At 46.3% G+C, this 17,812-nt stretch overlaps 1 protein-coding gene across 1 annotated transcript in view; it reads left to right on the plus strand.

The window, feature by feature from the left end:
- The window catches only part of MYPN (myopalladin), a 2,801,288-nt gene that overhangs the window by 2,649,382 nt on the left and 134,094 nt on the right, over positions 1–17,812 (plus strand). The window contains exon 18 of the mRNA XM_069240514.1: positions 10,119–10,287. Within this exon, the coding sequence (XP_069096615.1) occupies positions 10,119–10,287 (169 nt within the window). The remainder of the gene's footprint in view (positions 1–10,118; positions 10,288–17,812) is intronic.

Consider the following 17,812-nt stretch of genomic DNA (forward strand, 5'->3'; position numbering starts at 1 on the left):
CCCCAAGTTTCTAATGTTCACTGAGTTGTATTAGTCCTTTTGGTTCTTGATTAAGCGATATCAGCCTGCATTGAGTCATGCTTCATAAAAAGAAAGCTTTGCAACATTCAAAGCCCCATGATTCCCCCACCCATCCCTCTGGAGTGTCCTAGGTACAACACCACTTGGATCTACCATTTTAAGTATCTCTAGGTATTTCGTTATGATGGCCTAGGCAATTTACTCAGCTTGAAGCCTGTATGTGATGCTAGTTGTGCTCTCGACCTCTTATTGGAGTCGCTCAAGCCCCTTCTTGGGTGGAACCCGATGCACTGTAGTGTTGGGTTTAGTCCTCAATACATTCAGGGGAGGCTCCCTTTCTTCATCCCTCTGGGTCGCTTAACCCATCCGTTAAGGCTTCCCAGGCTTGTGCTCCCTCGATCAAGGTCTGCCCCTTCTTAGCCTTTCGGAGCCTAACATCTGATTCATAGCTCGTCCACTTAGTGAATTTCGCCCTCCAAGTGGCTTTGCGAGGGCCTCTCTGACTCTTCTAGTTTCTGGCTATTTCTCTTTCCCCAAGGACATAGCCTAAATCTTGAAATCAGTGTAGGAAAGTAGTCTCTTTCTAGCTTGGATACCCCCACTTTTGTCCTGTTTGTCAGTGTGTTTGACTGTCTACTGGATCCTGCTAATCAAGACACCAGTAGTTATGTTCTCTCCCCTAAATTATGGTTATTGCATACTAGTAATCAAGTATTTCACCCACAATTGGCATACTGGTGCCTCCTTATAAGTCCTTAGTATATGGTACTTAGGTACCCAGGACATTGCGCCTCCAGGGGACCCCTATAGACTGCAGCATATATTTTGCCACCCATAGGGAGCCCATGCAAAGGCTTCTACAGGACTGCCATTGAGCCTGTGTGAAAAGGTGCATGAACCCTTTCACTGCCATTTACACTGTACCATGTCACTTATAAGTCACCCCATAGCAGGCCCTCCAGCCCTGAGCGGCAAGGTGCAGAGTACCTGTGTGTGAGGGCACCCCTGCACTAGCAGAAATGCCCCCGCAACCTCCAGCACCATTTTACCAGACTTCGTGAGTGCGGGGATGCCATTTTACCCGTATACTGGACACAGGTCACTACCTATGTCCAGCTGCACAATGGTAACTCCGAACATAGTCATGTTTGGTATCAAACATGTTGGAATCATACCCAAATGCTTTTGCAAGCATTGGTTGTATGATTCCATGCATTCTGGGGGCTCCTTAGAGGACCCCCAGTATTGCCCTTCCAGACTTCTGAGGTTTTCCAGGCAGCCCCAGCTGCTGCCACCGCTCAGACATGTTTTTGCCCTCCTGTGCTTGAGCAGCTCAAGCCCAGGAAAGGAGAACAAAGCGTTTCCTTTCGGAGAGGGGTGTTACACCCTCTCCCTTTGGGAATAGGTGTTACAGGCTTGGGAGGGGTATCCTCCCCAAGCCACTGGAAATGCTTTGAAAGGCACACTTGGTGCCCTCCTTGCACAAACCAGTCTATACCGGTTCAGAGACCCCTTCTCCCTTGCTCTGGCATGAAACTGGACAAAAGAAAGGGGAGTGACCACCCTGTCCATCACCACACCAGGGGTGGTGCTCAGAGCTCCTCCAGAGGGTCCCTGGATTTTGCCATCTTGGATTTCAAGTTGGTAGGGAACTCTAGGAGCATCTTAGTGGCCAGTGCCAGCAGGTGACATCAGAGCCCTCCCCTGATAAGTGCTTACCTGTTTAGCTGACCAATCCCCCTTTCAGGGCTATTTAGGGTCCCTGTCTTGGGTGGTTCTTCAGATTCGGATTGCAAGACTCCAGCAGGCATACTCTGCATCCTTCACTTCACCTTCTTACTGAAGAAACAGCATCTGGGCCCTCCAGGAACTCTACAGACTGCAACAAAGAAGCAAAGATGACTTCTGCAACATTGTATCTTCAGCTCCTGCCAGAAACAGCAACTGTTCCCCGGTCGTGCATCCTCCGAGGACAGCCTGTCTTCAGCCTGCACCAGAAGAACAAAGGAATCTCCCTTGGAGTGAAGGAGTGTAGGAGGCTGGCCTGGTTTGTAGTGGGTACCTTGGGTACTTACACCTTATACCAGGTCCAGTTATCCCTTATTAGTGAAGTAGTAGTGTTATAGGCTGATAGAGGTAGCTATAGCAGAGCAGCTTAGGCTGAACTAGGAGACATGCAAAGCTTATGCAATACCACTTATAGTTACACAGTACTTATACACAAGTAAAGACAATACTCATTGTTACCAAAAATAAAGGTAGTTTATTTGGGTGACACAGTACCAAAAATATCTTAGAGGCAAAACTCCTTCTGGAGGTAAGTATTATACACAATATATACACTAGACACCAAAATAAGGCAAGTAATTAGACATAGGATAGTGCAAACAATAGTAAATGCTGTAGAATGCAATGGGAGAAAATAGGTCTAGGGGCAACACAAACCATATACTAAGAAAGTGGAATACGAATCACAAATTCCCATCTAGACACATGTAGTGTGTGCAGAATCGCTGAGAGAGTAAGAATACAGTAAAGGTAAGTAAATTAGCCCACCCCAGAGCCCAGAAAAGCAGGGGTAAAGTACTGCAAGTTTCCTTAGGACACACTACACCTCGTGATTTGGATTATTGCAGTAACCAACCAAGTCTTCAAACAACAACTGCTGGATTCCTGGACCTGAAGACCTACAAAAGAAGGGGACCAAGTCCAGAAGTCGAAAGAATTTCCAGGAAGGACAGGAGCCCCTGCCAACCCAGAAGAGGGTGCAAAAGAAGAGTCCCTGGTTGGATGAAGACTGAAGAAATGCACCCTAGGAAGGCGCCAGCGGGTTCCTGCATGATGCAAAAGATGTCCCACGACCTTTAGATGGAGCAGACATGATTTTGTGTTGGAAGTCGCCAACAAATACTTGGTCACGAAAAATGTGCGTTTTGCATCAAAATGGAACTGGCTGGACCCAAGGGGGATCTGGGGGCCTCGGCTCTGTGTGAGGACGATGAGGGGGCTCTCAGCACTTCAGAGAGCCCTCAGGATGCCAGACAGCACCCACTGAAGTCCCAGGACACGGGGAACAAAAAGGTGCAAAACGTGGTTGGTGCAGCACTACAACGAATGGCCCCAAGCCGCCGGAGGTCAACTCAGCGAGTTGAGCGTCACAGGAGAGAGTGCTGGGAACCTGGGCCAGGTTGTGCACAAAGGAATTTTGCACATAGTGTACAGAGGCCTCAGAAGGTGAAGAAGACGCGGTGCACAGGGGTACTGTCGCTCTCAGGGAAGGTGAGGTCTTACCTCGTCCAAATTGCGTCAGCAGGACCTCAGGACAGTCTGTGTCGATGAGGTTCACCCTCTGTGTTTCTAGGAGCATGCTTGTCACTGTGAGAGGAGTCCAGGAGTACCGGTCGTCGACTTGGAAGGTGCCTGTGTGAGCAGAGGAGTGACTACGTCACCCTCCGAGAGATTTCTTCAGTCCTTCTGGTGCAGGGTGAAGACAGAGAGTCCCCAGAGCGTGCACACCATGGAAACTGTTGCAGTTGCTGGCTGGAGCTGAAGTTGCAGAAGAAAAGTATCCCTTGTGGATACTTTGTTGCTGTTACAGCGGTTCCTGGAGCAGGTTGCAGTTGATCCGAGGTCAGAGGATGAAGTAGTAGTTGCAGAGGATTCCTGCTGGAACCTTGCAAGTAGGATCTCAAGAGAACCCACAGGAGAGACACTAAATAGCCCTGAGAGTGGGATTGGCTACCTAATCAGGTAAGGACCTATCAGGAGGGGTCTCTGACATCACCTGCTAGCACTGGCCACTCAGAGCCCTCCAGAGTGCCCCCACACCTTGCAGAGCAAGATGGCTGAAGCCTGGGACACACTAGAGGAGCTCTGGGTACCACCCCTAGGGTGGTGATGGACAGGGGAGTAGTCACTCCCCTTTCCTTTGTCCAGTTTTGCGCCAGAGCAGGGGACAAGGGGTCCTTGAACCGGTGTAGACTGGCTTATGCAAGGAAGGCACCATCTGTGCCCTTCAAAGCATTTCCAGAGGCTGTGGAGGCTACCCCTCCCAAGCCTGTAATACCTATTTCCAAAGGGAGAGGGTGTAACACCCTGCTCTCAGAGGAAATGCTTTGTTCTGCCTTCCTGGAACTAAGCTGCTCAGACCCCAGGAGGACAGAGCCCTGTCTGTGAGGTGGCAGCAGCTGTAGCTGCAGTGCAAGCCTCAGAGAGCTGGTTTGGCAGTACTGGGGGTCCATGGTGGAGTCCCCAGGATGCATGGAATTGGGTCCCCAATATCAGGTTAGGAATGGGGGAACAATTCCATGATTTTAGACACCTTACATGGCCATATTCGGAGTTACCATTGTGAAGCTACATATAGGTATTGACCTCTATGTAGTGCACGCATGTAATGGGGTCCCTGCACTCACAAAGTCCCGGTAAATGGCCCTGAACTATGTGGGGGCACCTTTGCTAGTGCAAGGGTGCCCTCACACTTAGTAACTTTGCACCTAACCTTTAGCAAGTGAAGGTTAGACATATGGGTGACTTTTAAGTTACTTCAGTGCAGTGAAAATGGCTGTAAAATAGTGTGAGCACTATTTCACACAGGCTGCAATGGCAGGCCTGTGGAAGGGTTTGTCTGAGCTCCTTATGGGTGGCAAAATAAATGCTGCAGCCCATAAGGATCTCCTGGAACCCCAGTGCCCTGGGTACCAAGGGACCATATACAAGGGACTCATAAGGGGGGGTCCAGTGTGCCAAATGAAATTTCTAAATGAAGTCACTACTCTACAGTGACAAATTTAAAAGCAGAGCGAGCATAAGCACTGAGGTTCTGTTTAGCAGAGCCTCAGTGACACAGTTAAGCATTATACAGACACACACATTAGTACATTAACTATGAGCACTGGGGTCCTGACAAGCAGGATCCCAGTGAGACAGGCAAAAACATACTAACATACAGGTAAAGTTTGGGGTAACATGTCAAGAAAGATGGTACTTTCCTACAAGGAGTCACTCCCCTGCTTCAGCAGGCACCTCTCTGCATCGACGACCAGCTGCTTGGGTCCCCTCTCCTGATGAGTTCCATGGATCCTCAATCTTGGGTGGTGGACTGAAGTAGTCCTGACAGTCCTGATGTGGAGGTAAGAGTTTTCCTACCCACGCAAGACAGTACCCCCATACACCGTGTCTTTTGCAGTTGGTCTGGTCTTCTGAGGGCTCTCTGAGTTGGTGAGAGCCCCCTCTGACGCCATCTCCTGAGTAGAGTCTACCAGGTCTCTCCTGGTCCCGGGCAGCGCCATTTCCCGCTAACTGTGAGCTTTGCGTGTGCCAAGACTTGTTGGCGGAAACCAGACTGCAATCATCCATCTGGAGTGGGACATCATCTGCACAAAACGGAAGGAGCATTCCATTTTCATAGAGGGTCCCACCGTTGTAGCCTTGCATCTCTCTATATCGCTAGTCCACCCCCCCTTCCCCACCCCCCCATAAGACCCTCTGTGAGGAAGGTACTCTAAAAATTCCAGTGGGATGTCTGGAGAATATGAGGCTTTTGTTCGTATCTTTCGGAGGGGTCTCGCACCATTGCAAAATTTGAAATTCAGGGTTATCCTTATGACCAGCAGCCGGGGTCTGGAGAACTGCCCTTATCAAGCGATTTAGGTCAGGAATCAAGTGGGGAAGCGACCTACCCAATGCCATCCTTCCTGCCAGCCATTGTGTAAAGCATTGCAGCTGGGTTGCCAAGTAGTAAGCTTCAAACTCTGGGACTAACTACCCTCCCTCTGTTCTGGGTCTCTTTAGTGTATGCAGGGCCACCAGCTGTCACCGCGGGTCCCATATGAAGCCCATGACTGTTCGATCAATTACTCTAAAGTATGCCTTGGGCACCCAGAGGGGTAATGCTGTAAAATAATATAATAACCTGGGGAGCGCCACCATTTTAAAAGGGACTATCTTCCTGCTACTGAAATCAGTAGTGTGGACCAGAAGGATACGCTCGTTCTCAGGTCTCTGATGGCTCTACCCAGATTACCATCCAGTAAATCCTCTATATGATGATATATATGAACCCCTAGATATGAAAGGGATCGAGGTTGCCAGTCTAAAGGCCCCAGCCCATCTGGTGGGATCCCATCCGCCTGTGCCGGGAACAAACATGACTTACTCCAGTTAACCTGGAGTCCTGATAGTAGTCGGTATTGCTCCAATATATCTTGTACCCAGGCAGATCGTCCTGAACATTCTGGAGGAACAGGAGCATATCATCTGCATAGAGTGCAATTTACTGCTCTCTGCTATCTACCTCTATTCCTCGGTACATCGTTCCCCCTCAAGCCCAGCATGCTAATGGCTCTGTAGCCAGGGCAAACAACAGGGGGAGAGTAGGCACCCCTGTCTGGTACCCCTTTCTACTCTGTAAGCCGCAGAGATCTGTCACTTTGTTCCAACTTTGCCATTGGTGCTGTATAAAATAAGTGGGTCCAGGAGATAAATGCCTTACAAAGATCCAAACTCTCCATTACACTGTATAGAAAGGGTCATGTTAACTGTCAAAGGCCTTCTCTATGTCCATGCTAGAACTGCAGCTGTCTGCTGTTGGCTCTCAATATTGGGAGATTTCAGCCCCAAGGCCTTCGCCTACTCTGACGACAATCCTGGCAGTCGCAGAGTAGCCAAAAAGTCTCTCAGCACTGTCATGAGAAGATCTGTGCGCGCCCCAGAAAGCTGCACATAGTACTCATAAAATACTGCATTTATTTCAGTCTGTTGGAACTTTTTCAAGCCATCTTCGGCCTGAACCTCTACAATAACCGACCCATGCTTTTTACCCATACCGTCTCTCTCAGCATGGGCCCGCATCATATAGTTTTGGTAAGATAAACAACACAATCTTCCAACTTTAACTGCCACTGATTCCCTTACTGTTAGGAACTCCGGTTGTAGCTCTGGATGGTCAGGGCGTCGCTTTTCACTCTCCCGAAGGAGTTCCTCGGCTGCTAGGACCTCATGAAGTAAAGTCCCCACCATTTTTGAGATACGTCTCCCCCTTATCACCATTTTAAATAAATCCCATTCTGCTAATGGTCAGTCAGCTGTTCCTGTGTTTTCCTCGAAGTAGTGAGTAATGGTCGAACCAATTGCATCTCGGAATACTGGATCCTCTGCGTTTTTTTGTCGCAGCTGCCAGGTCCGTATGTTGGGGCGTTCAGCTCCCCAACTAAGGCACAGGAACATAGGATTATGATCCAATATGGTACGAGATAGATATTCTGTCATAGAGATTTGGGCATGCACATCAGGGGAACATAGTATAGTATCTAATCTCAAGTGTAGGTCATATAGGGTGGAATGAAAAGAGTAATCTCAGTCGTTGGGGTGGTGTAGCTGCCCAGAGTCTATAATTCCTCATTCAGTCTGCCATTTCGAAAAGTAATGGGCTACTCATTCAGTTTGTGTGCCTGGAAGGGGTGGGTGTGATCTGTCCGGCGTGCGTTCGGCTACACAGTTATAGTATCCCGCCAGTACCATAGAGCCCATTAAGAGGGGCGCCAGTAACCAGGATAAGCCTGTAAAGAATTGTATTTGGTCCGCATTTAGGCCACATATGCTACCCAGTACTATATCTCGGCCATCCAACCAGCCCGTCACCACCACATGGCAACCCTTTGGATCAATCACATGGCTCTTATGCTGAAAGGGTACTCCTGCCCTGATCCAGACCAGCACTCCCAGTGCGTATGCAGAGTATGTAGTGTAGTAAAGTGTGCCTCGCAATCTGTGCTATAATGGTAACCCATCCTTGGATGCAAGGTTCGTTTCCTGCAGGAGAGCAATCTGCACCCTCCTGCGTTGCAGATAAGTTAAGAGTGGGCTTTATACCTTTTAGACATGGTATGCCTTCTCTTGATATTCCAAGTGGCTATCTTACATGCTGCGGAGTCTGCCATGTATAGTCTTATTCCTCCCTATCTTCTTCTTTCTGAGTTGTACTCAGCCCCCATAGGATATTTGCATCCCCCATTATTTCTCTTGTAGTGATGTAACCTTAATCCCTTAAAACTGGGGGTTACATTTAAGAAAAGCGGTGCTATATTACATGTAGCAACACTTTCTTTGCACCCCCTTGCATCCCCCCTACCACCACCATGTGTGCGCCGTATTTAAAATATGGCGCACCCTGGCACAGGGTAGGGGGCAATAGCATTAGAATTTTTGATGCTATTGATATACAGTTCAAGGTTAGTGCCAACATTTTGGTACATAGGGGCCCATTGAAAACAAAGGCTTAATGTGGCGTAAGGGGTTACAAAGTTGCACAATTCATGCATTGCGCCATTTGGTAAATTGAGCGCAGCGATTTTGGCCTCTTTGGGCCATACTAGCATAAAAAAATACTCTAATGTGGTGCAAGGAACCGCTAGTTTCTCCTGTTTTCCCCTTCACACTCAACCTGAATCCTGGATAGACTTTCAGGGACCTTGACTATAACCCTGCACTCGTTGGTGGCGCAAAATCCCTCGGTTTCATTTGTGACAAACAATGCAGCCTTCAAATACAAATTGGCGATGGCATAGGAGTGTACTCTTCCAATTATGACTTCGGTTGTGGATTTCTCAATTTCTTACAAAACACAGTCTCAAGGCACTTGTACAATCCCTTGTGTTATCAAGAATTTACCTTGTCTTGTCTGTTCAGTCTGGTCTTCCCAAATCACATCCTGCCCCTCTGAAGGTGGTGTTACATTCGGTAGCATGCTTTCTCACTCGAACTAAACAAAATCACACAGCACTCCAGTCAGCATTTAAAAGGTTCCTCACCATGCCTTAATACTTTTCTGGCTGTGCAGCAAGAACTTTGAATTCTCTCACTCCAGGCCCACCCTTCTTACAACCAGCCCTCTGGCAACAGTGAAAAACACGGAGCAAAAACTTCTTAACCTCCAGTGAGATCTTTCATGTCCATCCACCTGTGTATCTAACATATTGGGTCACCTCCTTATCTCAATTACTTTCTCATTCCTGACCTTTCGTTCTTTTTAGCCTATTCCCTGCCGGTAGCACTTATCTGCCTTGCATCAGCTATTATGTTCTCCTCAGTCTGACTGTGCTTTGTTACAATTCCTGTTTTGCTTTGCCGGAACCATGTAATATTTTTATAGTACCGTTCTGTGGTAAGTGTCCCGTCCTATTATTCTGCTTAATGTTTATATTTTTCTCTTCTGTCTCATTTTATTTATAAAGTGCCTTAATGCCTGTGGTCCATGTTGCTTATATTGCTTTTATACCGTAACATGTTGCAATGGACCCAATTTACCTAATTTAATGTTGATCTGGGACACATTACGAATATGACATTTTTCTATTAGTCACTAGCGTACCTAATACTACGACCCGATTTTTCTGTTGCGAGGCACTAAAGGCAGTGTTCAACCTTTTGATTTACCCACAGTCATGTCTGGATACATGACATAGGTTGCTTCCACATACCTGATGGCACCTATTATTGCTTGTAATTGTGCAGTCTATGGTAATATATCCGCGATACACGTTATTAAATAGAAAACTCGTACACTGTAATTTACTTTATCACATGAGAGGCTATTTCAGCCCATGGAGTTGGCAGTCACCTTTAGTCAGTTTTCATGCCACTCGTTCAAATCTAAAGACATCGACCATGGCGTTATCTTAGTACAGCCATCTGGTTGTGTCTACCTTTGTCTTCTTTTTGTATATTATTACAGGTACCGGTTACAATGGAGTGACATAGTTACTATTACTAAGATGGGAGATGCCAATATACTACCGAATCCCAGGGGAAGTAAAAGGTTAATACCTACTATGACGAAAGACGTTGTGGCAGGCTAGAATTGTTTTATCTGAAGGCACAAATAAACATAACTGAATCGCATATTACTGGGAGACTCTCTTTATTAGAACTAGAGTGCCGGAAACGTGTTTATTATTATATAAAGTTGTAAGAATGGGTGTTACTGTAGCGGTTCGATGTCCTGTTTTTGCTGTGCGAGTTTGTTTGAGAGCATTCAACATAAGTTATTGTAATAGTAATTAACCTGTTTGAACATATTTATTTATATGTCTTTCCAGCCAAAGAAGTCATGCAGATACCTATGTTCCTTGAAAAGCTTCTGAACAGTGGTGTACCAGAAGGTCATCCTGTGAGATTGGAAGGTCGAGTAGTTGGAATGCCACCTCCTGTGTTTTACTGGAAGAAGGACAATGAGACAATAGTCTTCAGTGATGATCAAAGAATAAGGTAGTGTTGCATTCATTTACACATAACAAATGTGCGTCCTTCATTTTTCTGCTTAAGGTACCCCATCGTTATTAGGAAGGTTTTTACTAGGAATATTTTAGATTTTAGGTGAACAGCAGAGAGGCATCCAGTTTGTTTGCATTCTAGAATGCGCTGGATCTGTTGGAATATTGCCTAAGCGGTTTTATCAAAGGGGACAATGGGAAGAGAACTAAAGGAATGGCCTAAGACTCCGACATCTCCCGTATTACTCAATTACTATTGTGCAGGAAAAGTCAGACTTAGGTGATTAGGCAGTGAGGCAATTAGTAAAACACAATATCAACTCTGATCAGGCTGTTAACATTATATATATATATATATATATATATATATATATATATATATATATCTCACTGAAAAACACAAAGGCTACAGGAACATTATAGTTAGGCTCACATTTCACTCATACAAAACCAGTGAAACTCAGCTGTTATAGTTACCTGAGCTAACTATAATTTACTTCTCTGCAATGCTCTGTTTATGACCTCAAATATTACATCACTCATGACATGGTCAAATCTGTAATACTGTGCCTGGTGTGGTGAAAGGCTTTTGTCATTTTACAGCTTGTCAAGGATGGCACTGAGCCAGAGCCAATCAATCCTGTGCTTAAAGAGTTTGCTGTACAAATGGCAAAATACTTTGAGGGTCAATGCCTGCAGCCTGGCATTCCCGGCGGTTGTAATCCACCAGGGCAGCTCAGTACTGCCCTGAGGATTACGAGTCCCCATCCGGCAGCCTGTCCATGGTGGTTTACACCACCATGGAAAGGCTGGCAGAATGGGGGACTCGGGGCGCTTGGGGGCCCCTGCACTGCCCATGCACTTGCCATGGGCAGTGCAGGTGCCCCCATGCACAGCCCGTCGCACATTCCACTGCCCGAATTATGGGCAGTAGAATGCGAGATGGGTGCTGCTCCACCCGCTGCCTGCCACATTTCTGCTGACTCCATTAGTGGAGCCTGCTGCAATATTAAGGCCTTGTTCTCCGCTGGGCTGGCGGGCAGATGTTTCCACCCAGCGGGAAACTCAAATTAGGGCCGGCAGGGTCAGTGACATCACTCTTGACATCTTAAATTAAATCACTGATGGCATTATCCCGTGAATGTGAGTGGTTTCTAAACGTTTATGAGTGCTAAGCATATATATCAAGGTACTACAAAAGTTAAAATAGTATACTTTCTGTACTAATGAGTGATACTATTTCTAACATATATTATGTATGTGACTGTGTGTGAGTGGGTTGTGAGTGCCAGTATGGGTGTAAAAGTATGTATGTGAGTAGCTGTGTGGGTGAGTGAGTGGCTGTGTGAGTGGCTATAGTGTTGAGTGAGTGGGTGCTTCAGTGGTTGTATGGGTGAGTGAGTGACTGTGTGGGTGAGTGACTGGGTGTGTAAGTGGTTGTATGGGTGAGTGAGTGGGTGTCTGGCTGTATGAGTGAATGACTGGCTGTGTAAGTGGCTATATTGGTGAGTGAGTGGCTGTTTAGTTAAGTGAGTTGGTGTGTGAGTGGCTGTATTGTAGAGTAAGTGTCTGTGTGTATGGATGTGTGGGTGAGTGAGCAGGTCTGTGAGTGCTTGTATGGATGTGTGAATGGGTATGTAAGTGGTTATGCAGGTGTATGAGTGTGTGACTGCTTGTATGGTTGAGCGTGTGGCCATTTTGAGAGGCTTTATGGGTGGGTGAGTAGGTTTGTGAGTGGCTGTATAGGTGAATAGGTGGGTGTATAAGTATCTGTATAGGTGAGTGCATGGCCCTGTGAGTGGATGTATGGGTAAGTGAATGGTTGGATGAGTAGCTGAATGGGTGAGTGAGTGATTGTATGAGTGCCTGCATGAGTGAGGGAGTGGTTGTGAGTGAGTGGTTGGGTGAGTACTTGTATGTGTATGTGAGTGGTTTTGTGGGTGCGTAAGTGGGTGTATGAGAGGTTGTATAAAGGTGTAAGTGGGTGTGTGAGTGCTTCTGTGGCTGATGTTGTCAGTGATGTCATTTGAGATGTCACTTGAGATGTTATCAGTGATGACACTGACCATGTCGTGAGTGATGTAATATATGAAGTCATAAGCAGTGCATTGCAGAGGAGTAAGTTATAGTTAGCTCAAGTAACTATAGCTGATGAATTTCACTGGTTTTGTACAAGTGAAATGTGAGCCTAACTATAACAACCCTGTAACCTTTGTTTTTTCAGTGAATTTCTAAGTTTTTAAAATGTTATTTCCTAACTGTAACCACTAACCTTTGACAGTGAGGGTGTGAGTGAGTACATAGGTGTCTCAGGAAGTCTGTGAGTGGGTGTGAGAGTGGCTGAGTGGGTCTCTCTTTGGTTGTGTGAGTGGGCAAATGAGTGAGTGGGCAAATGAGTCTCTGAGTGCATCTGTGAGTGAGTGCATGAGTTTCTGAGTGGTTCTGTGAGTAAGTGAATGAGTCTCTGAGTGGGCCTCTGAGTGTGTGTGTGTGAGCCTGAATGGGTTTGTGAGTGGGTGCATGAATGTCTGAGAGGCTCTGTGATTGGGTGTGTGAATGTCTGTGTGAGTCTGTGAGTGGGTGCATGAGTGTCTAAGTGGGTCTATGAGTGGATGCTTGAGTGTCTGAGTGGGTCTGTGAGTGAGTAAATGAGTCTCTGATTTGGTCTGTGAGTGGGTGTATGAGTGTCTGAGTGCCTCTGTGAGTGGGTGTGTGAGTGTCCGTGTAAGTGTGTATGAAGTTGTGTGCATGACTCGGCCACAAAGTAACTGCACCTGCCTGTTTATCCAACAAGAGTGCACTATTTTGCACAAAATGTCTACCCAACCAAAGTATTTTCTACTAGTTAGTTAGAAAATGCTACCTCGTTGGGTAAATGTCCTCTTTGTATGCTACACTACAGCTGCGTAATGGACCAGTAGGAAATGTCTTTAGTGACCTTGTGTACGTTTAGCAATGTGTTTGTTCCTCATGCATCTTTATCCAGAATTCAGTGATAACATGAATTGTCTCATAGAGAGGCCAACAAGACTACAAAGATGTAAATCTCCACCAAACTAGGGTCCTTCCTATTAGCTATATGATGTAAGTGCTTATTTGTTTTGTGGATATGTCCCATATTCCTCAGCATCAAGAACGCACCGTCAAAATCAGCATAAAATGCACTGGAAGGACTCTTGGTAAGCTGTACATCATCCTGCCAAAAGGCAGTAAGACATATGCATACTATTAAGGTACGCAGGGAAGTCTGCCCAGTTATTAGAAGGGGAGGAGGTCATCAACCCCCCCTTCCTCGGGCCAATATCAGTCCCAGGGACCCCATCCCCTGGGGCCCATCACAATTCAATTGGGGAGGGGTGCTGCGTGCCCCCCCTCCCTGGCCCGATTGTGGCCCCAGGGACCCCATCCCACTTAGCCCTTCCATGTCTCCTCAATTAGACAGCGAGAGGAGCCTCAAGGCCCCCATGATCCCAGCCGGCTCCTCTCCTCCTGTGGGAGCCGGCATTGCTATTGCACACAGGAAGCTGCTAAACATTCAGCTTCCTGTGTGCAAGAGCAATCGTTTCATTTCTTTCACTGCCCGCATTTCTGGGGGCAGGGAAAGAGATGAAACCTCCACTTCCAGCCAGAGAGAGCCGGCTGAAAGTGGAGTGTTTGGGCTGACTTGGTGGGAAGTGTCAAAGCTCCTACCCAGTCAGAGCAAACAGCTATGTCCTGGGGCTGGGAATCCTGGGACACAGCAGGAGCTGGCCCTTTGGGGTGGTGGTCCCAAGCATCATTAATGGCACCAAGAGGAGGGAAGCATGCCACCCTCCCTTGTTTCTTTGAAAATACAATTGCCCCGGAGAGGTGGTGGTCCCTGGGGCCCAGGGAGTCCATGCGACCTCCCTTTGTTTTTTTCAGTTGTGGCCCAGGGGAGGTTGTGGTCCCTAGGGCCTGAGGGGGTTTTCATGAAGCCCCCGAGCACAATTAACAAGAGCCCCGGGAGCAGGTTTTCCACTGGATATAAAAATGCTCATGGAGGGGGGCCACGTGTGCCACCTCCTTTAATTCAATAAAGGGGGAATGCCCCCTAGACCTGGCCCACTGCTTTTTTTCCCCTGCCGGGGTCCTGCTGGGACACCAAGAACAAGGGTTAAGGGTCAAGGTACTCCTACCCTGCCCCCTCTTCTTTTTTTCATGTTTTTTTTTGGGGGACTCATCTGAAGCCGAGTCCAAGATGAGTGGCAACACTTCAAGTGTTGGCAGCCAATCAGAGCTCTGTATTTCCCTGCACGAACTTGTGATTCTTTGCAAAGTCGTTGAGGAGGAACCATGGCCCTAGATACACAAATTTGGATTTCCTTAAATGTCTCAACAACTACTGAATGGATTTACTCCAAATAACAAAAATCACAATCTGCGGAACAAAATCTACCTTTCTATCAAATTTGATGTCATTCCGTTCAGCGGTTTGGGCTGTAGTCGTGTTCAAAACTCCTATGGGAATTAAGTTGGGAAATGCACTTTTGATGAGCACCTTTTTCTGAGCCCCCACTTGATGGATCACCCCGAAACATTTCCAGCACGACAAGAATTACTGGGACATTTTTTGGGGAAAATTTCATGAAGATCCATGAAACAGTGCCAAAGATATAGGCAAGTCAGAAAATCTTAACAATTTGTAGTTCCAGAAAAGAATCAATCTAAAATACAAGGTGCCTGTGACAATTTAGATATCAAAATGGTTGACCACACAGATCGACTATGCTCTATTGAAGCCCTGTTAGAGACACTAAATAAAGAGGTTGATGCAAATCATTAAGAAATTCAGACACCGAAAACCGGGGAAAATAACTTCAAGACAAGATAGAGTCCCTGGGAAACAACACAAGAAGGAACAATATGATTAAAAAAATATCCCGGAAGGAGCAGAAAGGGGGCCTAGAAGGGATCAAGGAGTGCGTCCTTTCAGTAGACCTAGAAGATTTAGAGGATGATATACAGAGAATCGACCGGGAGCCCTTTAAAAGAAACCCAAACAAGGAGAAACCTAGGAAGATTCTTGTCAATTTTAACTCTCGTTCCTTTCCGAATCTCTGAACTTGAATAATTTAAAATGAAGCAAATTGTCATTCTGCCATATATCGGACATCTCCAGGGTGACTCAAGACAGGCCACGGGAGGTGGGGAAGTGTATACCGGAACTCAGATCCTTAGATGCTACTGCTCAATTGAAGTCCCCTGCATCTTTGAGGATAATGTGGGATAACAAATTACATAATATAGAAAATCCTACTGAGGTTGAGAGTTTGGTACAACAGATAAACGGGAAACATAAGTAGTCACAGGAGAGACAATGCTGAATGGTACAATGAGTTACCCAATCTGGCTGATAGGAGGGCTCCACAGGTCGGGTGGGGTGGGGGGGGGGTCTCAGTGGGTAGCAAAAGTAGATTGAAGAACAGTTATGATGGTCACTGGGTGGAGAGCATGTGCAAAAAAACAAAAATATGAAGTCCTTGTTTGAGACAAGAGTTCTAGAGAGATTGTAAAATTCACTTGGACAGGTGCCCTAGAGACATAATGACTGACTTGAGTAAAATATTTAGCCTATGGGCCCCGACATGGAATGTAGATGGTCTTAGGGTATCATCTAGGCAGTGAAGAATACTTGAATATTTGAAACAATCTGATAGTGCTATCATAATATTGCGTGAAACACCCTTACTCCAGGAAGTATTGGATAAAATTCCAAATGGACAAAAATGGATTAGTCAGTTTGAATGCACTAACCAGCGGTGCAATGTAAATGGGGTAGCTGTCTTACCTTCCTGCAAATTTCAGGGCAAGCAAACATGGGGAATTATGCTGCTGACCCCAGGGAAGATGGTTGATAGTAAATATTACAATATCCAGAATAGGGTATACTTTGGTAGGACATTATGGTCCAAATATCGATGACCTGGTACCTCTTTCAGAACTATATAGTCAACTAGTAGTGATCGGCAATCATATAGTGATGGGAGGTGATTTTAATAGATTTAATTTAAGATAAATCCACCGCTAGACCTTTAGTCAACTATCCCAGAATGAGGGATTGTGTGCACCGCATGATGAAAGATTTAGGGTTGGTGGATGTCTGGAGACAGAGGGCTGATCAGGAAAAGGACACGCTTTTAGATTGCTTTTTTTTTAATAGATGCAAGATTGGGGCAAAAAGTAAAAGAAGTAGTACATGTACCGGAACATCTATCAGATCACTCTGAGGTGACGGTAATGCTTCTGGTAGACAAGGGGTCAGCCCCACCTATAAATCTCTTGAAACCAGCAGACTAATGTTCCATTACAGGCTGAATTTTGAACAACCTGTCATGGTCTGGAAGGTTCCAGGACAATGCAGCAGAATTGTCATTGAAATGCAGCATGTGATGCATTATCAAAAACAACCTTTGCTCAGGTATTGTGCAAAGATGATGATTACACAAACCGTGCGAGTAGCGCAGTAGGACTGCAAGGTTGGTATCTGCACTAACTCGATTTTTAGTGTAAGGCCCAAAAATATCTTCAACTCGTCAAGTGAAGTGGAAGTCCACTGGTGTGCCCTAGAATGAGGCCCTAGAGTGCCTTCATGCTCCCTCAGAAATAGCTCAATACACAAATTAGTTTGATGCACATTTTGCTCAAGAAGTCAACATCCAAAAAGAGATGGATATAGTTAATTGGCAAAAAGTTAGACTTGTCAACTTTAGACCCAGTATCACCAGTGAAAGGCAGAATTTGGGGCTGAACAAAATTGGGGTCTGCCAAGAGAGCACTCTGTGTGTGCTTGCTGCAGCACATGTCTGCGTTCTGGGTTGGTTTAACCTTCTACAGTTATCCTTCTATGGTCGCCCAGCTGCACAAACTGTGTTTGTGAAGGGACAGCACAACTGCCATCTTCGTGTCCCTCAGAATCGCAGGAAAATGAGTCGTCAAATGGGACTCCGCTGACTGAAAAATCACTTCCAGATTCTGCTCCATTTTCTTCTCCCTCAGATGCTATCTCGGTATCTTCGGTCTCAGTTTCTGATCCTGCCTGAAAGCTGTCGTCTGTAACCCGAGTTAGGGCTTGGGCAGCAGTCATCCACTGAGACACCAGCTCTGCTACTGACTAAAACCATCCTTCTAAAATCCTTCTAAAACACTATCCTACGGAGAAGACAGATTTGTGGTGCTAAAACAGTTGGTGGGAGTGCTTGAGAGATGTGTGCAACAGTAAATAAAGACAAATAGCCTATCTTAGATCTTGACGGGATTACCGCTGTCCCTCTGCAGCAGTGGTCCGTCAGGCTGATGGATTTCTGAATGCCATATTTAGACCTGTTGCGTTTCAATCTCCGTTGCATGCACAGCATCCTACAGCCTATTCAGCGGATTCCAGTGCTGGTGTATAACATTCCTTCAATGTCAGGACCATATGTAGTTAACACACTCATGCTGGCCGGGTACCAGCGGTGGTCCCCCGATGGCAGGAGTTCGTCACAGGACCCTTCAGCATT

This window comes from Pleurodeles waltl, chromosome 6 (genome assembly GCF_031143425.1).
Source record: "Pleurodeles waltl isolate 20211129_DDA chromosome 6, aPleWal1.hap1.20221129, whole genome shotgun sequence".
Classification (NCBI taxonomy): Eukaryota; Metazoa; Chordata; class Amphibia; order Caudata; family Salamandridae; genus Pleurodeles; species Pleurodeles waltl.